The sequence below is a fragment of the Scyliorhinus torazame genome, chromosome 9 (assembly GCF_047496885.1).
Source record: "Scyliorhinus torazame isolate Kashiwa2021f chromosome 9, sScyTor2.1, whole genome shotgun sequence".
Taxonomy (NCBI): domain Eukaryota; kingdom Metazoa; phylum Chordata; class Chondrichthyes; order Carcharhiniformes; family Scyliorhinidae; genus Scyliorhinus; species Scyliorhinus torazame.
Window position 1 is genome coordinate 173276181 of NC_092715.1, and position 13491 is coordinate 173289671.

Consider the following 13491-nt stretch of genomic DNA (forward strand, 5'->3'; position numbering starts at 1 on the left):
TGACCGCCTCAGTCCCGGCTGTGGTGTGGGCGCCACCGTCAAGACCTGCGCGTCCGGGAGCGTGTCGACTTCTTCTTCTTCACCCAGATGTTGAGTCGGCGAAGGAGGGCGGCGGTGTATGGGCGGAGGTGGTGGTGCTTGTCGCCGGTGGGCCTGCGGGTGTCTGTTCATGAGGGAGGTGGGCGGAGGTGGGGGAAGACAGTGTAGGGTGGGGGGGTGGTGGTGTTGGTCGCCGGGGTGCCTGCAGGAGCCAAATCACGAAGAGAGACCGTGTCCTGCCACCCGCCCTGGTGTGTCACGTATGCATATTGGGGGTTTGCATGGAACAGCAGGAGCTTCTCGATGAGGGGGTCAGTTTTATGGCTCCTCGCATGCTTGCGGAGAAGGATGGGCCCCGGGACTGTGAGCCAGGACAGAAGCGAGACCCAGGATGTGGACTTCCTGGGGAAGGCAAACATACGTTCATGGGGAGTCTCGTTAGTGGCTGTACATAGGAGCGACCGGATGGAGTGAAGCGCATCAGGGAGGACCTCCTGCCAGCGGGAGATTGGGAGACTTTTCGACCGTAGGGCCAGGAGGACGGCCTTCCAGACCGTCGTGTTCTCCCTCCACCTGTCCGTTTCCCCGGGGTTATAGCTGGTCGTCCTGCTGGAGGCGATGCCTTTGCTGAGCAGGAACTGACATAACTCGTCACTCATAAAGGAGGAACCCCGATCACTATGGATGTAGGCGGGGAACCCGAACAGAGTGAAAAGACTGTGCAGGGCATTGATAACGGAGGCAGAGGTCATGTCAGAGCAGGGGACGGCGAAGGGGAATCTGGAGTACTCGTGAACAATGTTGAGGAAGTACACGTTAAGGTCAGTGAAGGGGAGGGGTCCTTTGAAGTCCATGCTGAGGCACTTAAAGGGGCGGGAGGCCTTTACCAGATGTGCTCTGTCTGGCCGATAGAAGTGCGGTTTGCACTCCGCGCAGACCTGGCAGTCCCTGGTCACGTACCTGACCGTCCCTGGTCATGGACCTGACCTCCTCGTTGGAGTAGGGCAGGTTGCGAGCCTTGATGAAGTGGAAAAACCGGGTGACCCCCGGGTGACAGGGGTCGTTGTGGAGGGTCCGGAGTCGGTCTACTTATGCGCTGGCACATGTACCGCCGGAGAGGGCATCTGGGGGCTCATTGAGCTTGCCGGGTCGATACAAGATATCATAGCTGGAGGTGGAGAGCTCGATCCTCCACCTCAGGATCTTGTCGTTCTTGATCTTGCCCCGCTGTGTGTTATTAAACATGAAGGCAACCGACCGTTGGTCAGTGAGGAGAGTGAATCACCTGCCGACCAGGTAATGCCTCCAATGTCTCACAGCTTCTACGATGGCTTGGGCTTCCTTTTCGACGGAGGAGTGTCAAATTTCGGAGGCATGGAGGGTACGGGAGAAGAAAGCCATGGGCCTGCCCGCCTGGTTGAGTGTAGCGGCCAGGGCAAAGTCCGACACATCGCTCTCCACTTGGAAAGGGATGGACTCGTCCACAGCGTGCATTGCGGCTTTGGCAATGTCTGCTTTGATGCGATGGTGGATTTGATCAGTGGACGGGCCTTGTCCGCATAATTGAGGACCACTGAGCATAGTAAGAGAAGAACCCCAGGCATCTCTTCAGGGCCTTGGGGCAGTGGGGGAGGGGGAGTTCCAGGACGGAGCGCATGCGGTCGGGGTCGGGCCCTAGGACTCCTTGTTCCACGACGTAGCCGAGGATGGCCAGGCGGGTTGTGCGGAAGACGCATTTCTCCCTATTGTAAGTCAGGTTCAGGAGTTTAGCGGTGTGGAGGAAGTGCCGGAGGTTTTCGTCGTGGTCCTGCTGGTCATGGCCGCAGATGGTGACATTGTCTAAGTATGGGAACGTGGCCCGCAGCCCGTACTGGTCAACTATTCGGTCCATTTCTCTTTGGAAGACCGAGACCCCATTGGTGACGCCGAAGAGGACCCTGAGGAAGTGATAGAGGTGGTCATCTGCCTCGAAGACAGTGTATTGGTGGTCCTCCGTGTGGATAGGGAGCTGGTGGTACGAAGACTTCAAGTCGACTGCAGAGAAGACTCGATACTGCGCAATCTGATTGACCATGACAGATATGCAGGGGAGGGGGTACTCATCGAGCTGTGTGTACCGGTTGATGGTCTGGCTATAATCGATGACCATCTGGCGCTTCTCCCCAGTCTTGACGACCACCACTTGGGCTCTCCAGGGGCTGTTACTAGCCTCAATGATCCCCTCTCGCAGGAGTCACTGGACCTCCGACCTGATGAAGGTCCTGTCCTGGACACTGTAGCGTCTTCTTCTGGTAGCGACGGGCTTACAATCCGGGGTGAGGTTTGCGAATAGTGAGGGTGGGGCGACAAGGGTCGTGAGGCTACAGACGGTGAGGAGGGGCAGGGGTCCGCCGAACTTCGGGTCAGGTGAGCTGGGCTCCCGGGAGGCTGCGGCCCCCATGAGTCGCACGTGGCGGGTGAGGTGCAAGATGGCGTCCAATATGGCGGCCCCTGTGGGTCGCACATGGCGGGTGAGGTGCAAGATGGCGTCCAAGATGGCGGCCCCCATGGGTCGCATGTGTCGGCCAAAATTAAAGATGGCCACGCCCACGGGTCGCACATGGCGGGTGGTGCGGCAGTTGGGGGCGGCCCGACAGGCAGCAGGCAGCGCTGCTTGGCCTAGAAGATTTAGGGGAAGCTCGGGCCTGGCAGGCTTTGGAAAAATGGCCCTTCTTCCCACAGCCGTTACAAGTAGCGTTCCGTGCTGGGCAGCGTTGACGGGGGTGATTGCTTTGGCCGCAGAAGTAGCACTTTGGGTCTCCGGCGTTGACGGGCCGCTGCGTGGCGCAGGCTTGCATCGCACCCGAGTCGGCTGATGTCTGCGCCCACGAGGCCCACGAGGGTGCCGCGCGGTCGGAGGTGTAGGCCCCCATGTTCTTGGAGGCCACCTCCAGTGAGCTGGAGAGTTGTACTGTCTCTGGGAGGCCGTGTCCCCCTTTCTAATAATCGCTGGCGGATATAGTTAGAGTTCATGCCCACGACATAAGCGTCCCTGATCAGCAGCTCCGCGTGCTGGGTAGCCGATATCGCCAGACAGTCACAGTTCCGGCAGAGGATGTGCAGTGCACGCAGGAATTCTGTGAGCGATTCCCCAGGGAGTTGATGTCTCGTGGCGAGGAGGTGCCTGGCATATACCTGGTTAACGGATTTCACGTAGTGTCCTTTTAGCAGCGTTATCGATTCCACGTACGAGGGGTTGTCCCTGATGAGGGGAAAGACCCTTGGGCTCACCCGTGCGTGGAGGACCTACTTCTTCTGGAGGTCTGTGAGGTCTTCATTGAAGGATGCGAGGTACGCCTCGAAGCAGCTTAGTCAGTGTTCAAAAGTCTGCGTCGGCTGCTTGTGGGTCCAGTTCCAAGCGATCAGGCTTGAGTGATGAGTTCATCTTGAGGAGTTTAGTGTTTTAAGTTTATACACCATCAATAACACACGACGATTGATGAACGTGACTGAGGCTTTAATACACTAAACAGCAAGCCTCCTGCCTCTGGACCCGAACTGGGTCCGGAGGCGGAGACTTGCCACTTTTATTCAGAAGCCCGAGGAGAGGAGCCAAAGGCGGAGCCAGCCTGGACAAGCCCAGGCATGCACGATACGGCACAATGCATATAATACAATAACGTGGTTTACCACAATCCTCATCCATTCCGTGTCTGGGTCCTTTACCCATCCCCTTACTCTTTCCGCCCTGGTGGCCCAGTAGTAGTACTGCAGGTTCGGGAGGGCCAGGCCTCCATTGTTTCCTCTCCTTTTGTAGCACTGTTTTGAGGATTCTTGAATCATTCGCCACCCCCACACAAACGCCATAATCATCTTGTCTATTGAATACAACAAGGCCTTGGGGATGTAGGTCAGTATGGATCTAAGCAGGAAGAGGAACCTGAGTAGTATATTCATCTTGAGCATCTGAACCCTCCCCGCTAGGGAGAGCGCGAGTGTGTCCCACCTCTGCAGGTCCTTTTTTACTTCCTCCTCTAGACTGGTCAGGTTCCACTTGTGGATCCGTGTCCAGTTGTGGCCAGTCTGGATCCCCAGGGAGCGTAATTTGTTTTGGGCTATTTTCAAGTCTACCCCTCCCCTCTCGGGTTCATCAGGAAAACTTTGCTTTTGCCCAGTTGCGCTTATAGCCTGAGAAGGCTCCAAACTCTCCCAGGAACTTTGTGATTCCTTTAATGCCGTTTGTGGATCTCAGTTCTAGAGGAGCAGGTCATCCGCAGAGAGCGAGACGCTGTGCTGTCTGCCTCCTCTTCGGATTCTCTTCCAAACTCTTGCCGCTCTCAGGGCGATCACCAACGCCTCGATTGCCAGGGCGAACAAAGGTGGGGACAGCGGGCATTCCTGCATTGTGCCTCTGTGCAGCTGGAAGTATTCAGAGCTGGTGGTGTTGGTCCGTACGCTTGCCTGTATAGGATTTTCACTCATGAGGTGGACCCGTCCCTAGTCCAAACTACTCCAACACCTCAATGAGGTATTTCCACTCAACTCTGTCAAAGGCCTTTTCTGCGTACAGGGAGACTATCACCTCTGCTGTCCTCTCCCCAAATGGGATCATTATCATGTTCAGCAGGTGCCTGATGTTCGCAGTTAGCTGTCTACCTTTAGCAAAGCCCGTCGGGTCTTCTGCGACAACATCTGATACGCAGTTCTCCAGCCTGCTTAGTCAGGAGTTTTGCGAGTATTTTTGCATCCATATTAAGCAGTGAAATGGGTCTGTATGATCCGCACTCCATTGGGTCTTTGTCCTTTTAGGGAATCAGCGATATGGTGGCCTGTGCTGGTGAGTCTGCGAATATTTCCCACAGGTGCAGGGCCAGTGCTGTTGTTAATTTTTCGCAAAAATCCGCCGGGCACCGGTGGGGTCCCGGCGCCTTCCCTGCCTGCAAGGAGTTGCTACTCTCCATGACTTCTCCCAGTGCAAGTGGTGTTCCAGGCCTCTCCGTCTATCATCCCCGTGACTGGCATATCCAGTCCATCGAGGAACTGTTTCAACCCTGAGTCCCGTTGTACAGCCCCCAGTGGAAGGGCTCGAATGCTTCGTTGACTTTTTTTGGTTCAGCTCCCTGTCTGCCTCTGCTATCCTTGATTTCCCTCGTGGCTGCCTGCTTTCTCAGCTGGTGAGTCAGCAGGCGGTTAGCCTTGTCTCCCTGCTCATAAAAGGTCCCCCATATCTGGTGGAGTTGTACACTGCTTTCCTGGTGGATAGCAGGTTGAAGTCCATTTGTAGCTTTTTCCTCTCCGTCAGAAACTCTAAAGTCAGGGCCTTGGAGTACCGTCTGTCGACCTCCAGGATGGAGTAGATCAGTTGTTGCATAGCCGCCCTCTCTTCCCTGTCTCCATGAGCGTTATAGCTGATAATTTCTCCCCTATTCACAGTATTCAGTGTCTCCCAGAACGTGGAACATGAGAATTTCCTGTTCCGGTTGTTGGTGACTTACTTATCTATGGTCTGTAATATTTTCTAGCCGAAGACCTTGTCTGCCAAGAGGGTCATGTCCAACCTCCTTGTGGGGCATTGGGCAGAGCCATGTGCCAACTTCACATCTATGTAACGTGGAGCGTGGTCGGAGATTACAATCACGGAGTATTCCACTCTTACTATTTCTGGAAGCACGAATTTCCCCACTACTAAGAAGTCAATGCAGGTATAGACCTTGTGTAGTGACGAGAAAAATTAGAATTCCTTCTCACCCAGGTGCAGGAACCACCAAGGGTCCACTGCTCCCATCTGATCCATATATGTTCCCAGTTCCTAACCTGCTGTTTTCCCCATTCTGGGTTTTGATCTGTCCGTCAGTGGGTCGTGTACGCAGTTGAAGACCCCCCCCCCCCCCCATGATCAGTCTGGGATTTCCGCCATGGTCTTTTTTTTAAATAAATTTAGCGTACCAATTCTTCTTTTTAGAATGAAGGGGCAATTTAGCTTGACCAATCCACCTAGCCTGCACATCCATGGGATGTGGGGTGAGACCCCGCAAACACGGGGAGAATGTGCAAACTCCACGCGGACAGTGACCCGGTGCCGAGATTGAACCCGGATCCTCAGTGCCGTGAGGCAGCAGCGCTAACCACTGCACCACTATGGTCTTTTGTATAAATTCCGTGTCATCAGTTGGGCGCGTACACATTCACCAGGACTACCGGTGCCCTGTCTCGGACACTGGCTACCCCCCCAGCCCTCGTCCCAAAGCAGGTATGCTAGGTTTGTCCCACCCAGCCCTTCCTTACCTGCAGTCGGTCCTTCTCCCTCAGGTGTGTCTCTTGGAAGAACACTATGTTAGCCTTCATGTCTTTCAGTTGGGTGAAGACCCTGTATCTTTACACTCGGCCTTTAAGACCCCTGACATTCCAGGTGAATATCGAATAGGGGTTCCCCCCCTCCCCCTGTGGGATCAAGCATACTTACCTCCTGGATGTGCTCCTGCACTCCTGCGTTTCCCTTTGTTAGGGGGCCATCCAAAATGGCCACGGTCACCGTTTTCACCATGTGGTCGGGCTTCTGCGATCCGGGGTTTCCCTTTGTCCAGGGGCCACCCAACATGGCCACCAACTGTGTGTATGCCCTGTGGGTGAGCCCCTGCACTCCTGGGTTTCCCTTTGTTCAGGGACCCCCCAAAGTGACTGCTTGATCCATGTTTCCGATATCGATCTGCTGAAACCAGTCCAGAGTCCCCCTGCCCCCCTCCCCGCCTTATCATTTTGTTCCTCCCATGGTTTTGATTACCCCTGTATCCCCTATCTTCTATCTACTCCCCTGCATTCCCCTCCGCCAGACACACTCTCCCCGATGGGAGATGCGCCGCGGCCCCCCTCTCTCTCATACTTCCTGACGCTAGCTTTCTGGCTAATGTGTTGGCCCCCTCCCAGGGTCGATCTGACCCCCTCCTACGCCCATTCTGATAGCATCCCTTCTACTCCTCAACCTCTCCTGCGCTCTGCTGTCCTCGTGCTCTCCTACCCATGAGCTGGTCCCCTGTTCATATTGAGGCGATCCAGCCCCATGCAAAATTGTCCATTTCGTCCTTTTGCTTCCTTTGTGTCTCCTTCACCGCTGCCTCTCTTGCTGCTTGTCCAGACCATTCTTATGAATGAACTCGTCCACCTCTGCCGGGACAGTAAAATAATGTTCATTGCCCTGGTTCGATATCCAGAGCCTGACTGGGAATAACATCCCGAATCAGACCTTGTTCTTGTACAGGGCCGTCTTTCATGATTAAATTCAGCTCTGTGCTTTGCCAGGTCCACCCCAATGTCCTGGCACACTCTTATTTTATGTCCCTCCCAGTTGCACGCCTTCACTTGTCGAGCCCAGTGAAGGATCCTTTCTCGGGTCCTGATACTTGTGAAGCTTGGCTATTATCACCCTCGGCTGCTCGCCGGCCCTGGGCTTTGGTCGAAGCGACCTGGGAGCCCAGTTGATCTTTCCTCGGTGGTTTGGGGAAGCTGTTCCTCCCAACTAGGTTGCCCAATATTTGGGCCATGTAGTCGATTGGGTCCCTGCCCTCGATCCCCTCTGGCAGGCCGACTACTCGAATATTCTGCCTCCTCGACCGATTCTCCTGGCCCTCGATTTTCCCCTTCAGGCCCCTGGATTTCCACCAACCTCTTGGTCTCGGCCTCCTGGGCGATGATTCGGTCACCCTAATCCATCGACACCTTTTCCTGCTACCGTATCGTGCTCCCCTGGGCTTCCAGTTTCTTCCCCATTCCGTCGAGTCCCGTCTGCATGGCGGCTAGCGCCTCCACCTCCTTGACTGTCGCCTTTATCTCGGCCATGATGTCATCTTTCATTGCATTTAGTTCCTTCGTTAGGAACATCTTCCATCCATTGCGGGGGGGGGGGGGGGGGGGGGGGGGTTGGGTGGTTTGGGTGGGGGGGGGGGTTGGATGGGTTGGATAGGTTGGGGTTGGATGGAGGGTTGGGGAGGGGTTGAGTGGGTGGGGCTGATTTGGGTGGTTTGGGTGGGGGGGGGGATGGATGGGTTGGATAGGTTGCGGTTGGATGGAGGGTTGGGGAGGGGTTGAGTGGGTGGGGCTGGGTTGGGTGGGGGGCCATTGACCGGGGGTGCTGGGTGGTCAGGGGGTGCGGAGGAGTTGGTGGCGGGGGGAGCTTGTTTCCAGTTCGCCAAAACCGGTCTCCATCTCTCGGGGGTGCCCTGGGATCCCTCGCACCGTGGGTCCGCCGACCCGCTTGCTCGCCACTCCTGTCCCTTGTGCAATTCTCGTGTCCCTGCTGCCTCTCGAGCTGTTGCTTCCTGGCATTTTTATCATCTTGTGCTAATGTTGAGGGTGAGGGGATGTTTAAGTCTGATTTTGCAGGCTAATTTCAGCCAAAAGTGTCTATTTTTCTGTTGTATGGAGGAGAGCCACTACTCAGCATGTTCCCGTCACCAGAGGTCCAAACAATAGATTTAATGGCAGTTTTAAGAATATGCAGGGATAGAAAGAAGTTGGGGTGCATGTCCATAGACTTTTTTAACGTGGCATGACATACTGATAGAGTAATTAGCAAAGCATAAGGGATGTTGGGCTTCAGAAATAAAGGTATTGAGAGCAAAAGCAGGGAAATTATGCTGAACATTTATAAAGCTCTGGTGAGGCCACAGATAGATTTCTGGTCACCACATTTTAGGAAAGATGTGAAGGTCCTTGAAAAGGTGCAATGGTCATAGAGTCATAAAGGTCTACAGCACAGGAAAGGCCATTCAGCTCACCGTGTCTGCATTGGCCAAAAACAAGCAATTTTAATCCCATTTTTCAGCACTCGGTCCATCGCCTTATATGCACATCTAAATACGTCTTAAATATTATGAGGGTCTCCACCCTTTCTGGCAGTGAGTTCCAGCCTCCCACTACTCTCTGGGTGAAAAAGCTTTTCCTCACATCCCCTGTAAACCTCCTGCCTCCTTACCGTAAATTTATCCTCCCCTGGTCATTGGTTCCTCCACCAAGGAGAAAAGTTTCTTCTTGTCTACTCTGTCTATGCCCTTCATAATTTTATACATCTCAATTATTTTTATTTATTAATTAAATGTAGAGTACTCAATTCATTTTTTCCAATTAAGGGGCAATTTAACGTGGCCAATCCACCTACCCTGCACATTTTTGGGTTGTGGGGGTGAAACCCACGCACACAAGGGGAGAATGTGCAAACTCCACACGGACAGTGACCCAGAGCCGGGATCGAACTTGGGACCTCAGCGCCGTAAGGCAGCAATGCTAACCACTGCACCACCATGCTGCCCTATATATCTCAATTATGATCCCTCTCAGTCTCCTCTGCTACAAGGAACCCCAGTCTATCCAATCCTTCGTCATAACTAAAACTCTCCAGCCCAGGCAACACCCTGAATCTGCTCTGCACCCTTTCCAGTACTATCATATCCCTCCTATCACGTAGATTCCAGAACTGCACTCAATACATGGGCTGTGGCCTAACCACCGTTGCATACATTTCCAGCATAACATCCCTGCTCTTAAACTCTATGCCTTGGCTAATAAAGGCAAGTATACCATATGCTTTCTTAACCACTGTATCTACCTGCCCTGCCACCTTAAGGGACCGACGTATATGCATACCAAAATCCCTCTGATTCTCGGTGCTTCCCAGGGTCCTGCCATTTATCATGTATTGATTTCCATTGCCTTGGTTGTCCTGCGCAAGTGCATCAGCTCACAATGATAGAACCATAAAATTCCTACAGTGCAGAAGGAGGCCATTCGGTCCATCAAGCCTGCACCAACCCTCTAAAAGAGCACCCTATGTAGGCCCACTCACCCACCTTACCCTCCTAACCCCATAACCACACCTAACCTGCCCTCTTAGGACACTATGGGGCAATTTAGCATGGCTAATCCACCTGGACTGCGGGAGGAAATCCATGCAGACATGGAGAGAAAGTGCAAACTCCACACAGAGTCACCCAAGGCCGGAATTAAACGCAGATCACTGATGCTGTGAGGCAGCAGTGCTAACCACTGTGCTGCCCCAATATCCAGATTGAATTCCATTTGTCATTGATCAGCCCATCTGACCAACCCATCTATATAATCCTGTAATCTAAGGCTATCCTCCTCACTATTTACCACCCCATCAATTTTCATATCATCCGTGAACGTAATGATCAACCCTCCTACATTCATGTCTAAATCATTTATATAAAAGGTGATTTTCCAGAATCTTTCGAGGGATGAAGGCGTTTAACTACAAGCTTAGGTTGGTGATGCTGGGGTTGCTTTCCTCGGAGCAAAGGAAATGGAGGAGAGATTTGATAGAGGATAAAAAATTATGATAGAAAATCTGTTCCCATTATTCAATGACTAAGGGACTTAGATTGAAGGTTTTGGACTTGATATACAGGAGGAACGTGGAGAAGAATATTTTTACACAGCGAAAGTTAATTGGTAAATTTTACCTTATTTTCCAATATCCAAAATGCATATCTTAAAAAGTCAATCGTATTCACTGCCTCAGCAGGGTGGTGGAAGTGGAAATTATCAATGATTTCAAAAGGAAATTGCTTGAGCACTTGAGAGAAATAAACTTCCACGGCTACAAGGATAGGGCAGGGAAATGGGACAGACTGGATTTCTCCTCAGGTGGCCTTGATAGGCAGAATGAACTTCTTTTGTGGTGTCACGACTCAACATGAGTAAAACTGTTCTTCTCAAGGAAATTTACCTCGAAGATTGCCTCATTACATTATTTTATTTAAAAAGGAATGCATCAAATATTTATTTTCTTTCCATCCCCATGTTTTTTCCCATTTATTGCTTCTCACCTCAAAGTACTGACTCTCCTTTGGATACAAATGTGCAGGCATCATTTACCCTTGAATGCCTTCTCTGTATGGTCTTTCCGCATTCAGACAATGATTTGAGAAAGCTATTCAACTATAAGAGATATCACAACCTAGCCTGTTCCTTAATCCACCAGACAGCTGTAGACATGCCCACCGTATCAACCAGGAGAAGACAGCTTGGCTGATCCACCCATAGTCCAAAGGGACAGATTTTAAATCAATTAATTCAACATACACTCATAATACCTGGAATTCTCTCACTTCTTTGACTTGGTGCTGCAAAACCATTTTTTGGGGGTATAAGAATACTTGCCTGGTATTAACAGTACACAGCGTTTAACATGATGTGACAATGGTAATAGTGCAACAAGGCTGATATGATATTGCTACTACCAATGAACACTTTCCACAATGCATCAGTAGCTTATTACCACTCGGTTGCTCCTTGCACATCTTTTGAAGAACTATAAAATAAATTTGGGATTGGAAAATAGGATTGTAATGTGTGTGGGGTCAATTGCAACAATATTACATTCACATTGTATTTTGATGAGAAGGGATGCAAGAGTTAAGAGGATGAAAGGATTTCACTCAATCCTGGTATACTGAGCATCTCTTTCAACTACCCTCCTTCCTTGTGAATTTTGTAACGTGCTGTGGAACTAGAAAAACTGTTAATTCCTGTGACATTTGCACCTTATGCAGTAAACTTTCAGCCTGTCATTTGCACATTTGCGACACTGGTTTGCTGAAAATAACATGCCTGCAACTGTTCATGCTAAGTTATGCTGTAAGTGTGACTCGTTTTGAAAAGCATGTCCATCATGTGTAATGAAGCAATATTACACTCTTTTCGAAGGATTAATTTTCCCCCACAGCCTTTATTCAAGAATTATTGAAATTCCACATAAAGAGCGACATAAATATACAGACTATATGACTTTCAATCATGTCCCAGATATTCTTACTATGATTGTCTTTTCTAGATTCCTTTGGGTTGATCCCTGCACCTCCAGTTCCAAGTAACCATCCTCAGGTAAGAATGTATTTAACACCAATGTGATAAAGAGCTAAAAATACAACTCTACTTTTCATTGACTTAAAAAAGCATATCTGACTATGGTATACCTTGATGTTGTCTTAATATGCTGGAATGACTGGAAATGAAATTCCCAGGAAAATAATAGAGCACTAGCTGTGGTACTTACTTGTGTAAAGTAACATTTTAGTTTAACATACAGATTAATCAAATGATCTTATATGTATTACTTACTTTCTGCTTTTCTTGTCTCCTTTGATGAACCATTAGAGTGGTGCAGGGTCACATGCCCACTGGTTTCTTTTTTAACCTTCTCACTGGGGAAGGATCTTGTCTTTTCTTGGCTCTTCCCACAAATATGTGATGAAACCAGAGATTTTCTGTGTGGGGAGCTGCAGAAACAAATCCAAATTCTACTCGCGTTTTAATGGGTAAAATACACTGAGCTATCAGAACACAATAACTCCAGAGCACTTAGATTTTAAAAATAAATTTAGAGTACCCAATTCTTTTTGTTTCCAACTAAGGGACAATTTAGCATCGCCAATCCACCTACCCTGTATATCTTTTAGGTTGTGGGAGTGAGACCCACACAAACTCGGGGAGAATGTAGATTTTTGGGGATCTATTAGACCCTGCTTCCATGGAATAGGTCTCAGTTTGGGATTACGCAGATGATTTCTTACCCTGTACCTACAAACTTTGATTTGCACATAACAAAATCCTTTAGCGTGTTCTTCATTGAACCAGGGTTGATCCCCTTTATAATACTTAAGCAGTGGATATGCCAGGCCATGAGGTTGCAAATGTGTACAGTTCTGTTGCTGCTGATGGCGCACAGTACCTCATGGATGCCCAGTCTTGAGTTGTTAGATCTGTCTGAGATACATCCCATTTAGCATGGTGATAGTGCCACACAACATGATGAAGGGTATCCACAATGTGAAGTTGGGACTTTGTCTCTACAAGGACTGTGCAGTGGTCACTCCTACCAGTACCACCATGGACAGATGCATCGGCAGCAGGCAGGTTAGTAAAGATGAGGTCAAGAATGTTTTTCCCTCTTGTTGGTCCCCTCACCACCTGCCGCATCCCAGTCTAACAGCTCTGTCCATCAGGACTCGGCCAGCTCAGTCAGTACTGATGCTACCGAAGCATTCTTGGTGATTAACATTGAAGCCCCACACCCAGAATACATTCTGTGGTATTGTCACCCTCAGTGCTCCCTTCAAGTTTAAAAAAGGAGTGCTGAATCATCTGTTGAGGGTGGATGGTAGGTGGTAACCAGCAGAAGGTTCCCTTGCCCTTGTTTGACCTGATATCATGAAACTTCATGAGGTCCAGAGTCCATGTTGGGAACTCTCAGGGGAAATCCCTGCAGACTGTATACTACTGTGCTGTCACCTCTGATGTTTCTGTCCTGTTGTGTGATGGTGACGGTGCTGTCGGGGACATTGTCTGTATGGTTCTCTGAGTATGACTATGTCATGCAGTTCCTTGTTTAATCTGTGGAACAGGTCTCCCAATTTTGTCATTCCTAAATGTTAGTAAGGAAGACTTTGCAGGGTTGACAGG

General features: G+C 50.5%; 1 protein-coding gene across 5 annotated transcripts in view; it reads left to right on the forward strand.

Annotated features, from left to right (window-relative positions):
• syk (spleen tyrosine kinase) overlaps window positions 1-13491 on the forward strand; it is a 458870-nt gene that overhangs the window by 376572 nt on the left and 68807 nt on the right. For all 5 annotated transcript variants that reach the window (XM_072516819.1, XM_072516816.1, XM_072516820.1 and 2 more), the window contains one exon: window positions 11864-11913. In XM_072516819.1, the coding sequence (XP_072372920.1) occupies window positions 11864-11913 (50 nt within the window). The remainder of the gene's footprint in view (window positions 1-11863; window positions 11914-13491) is intronic.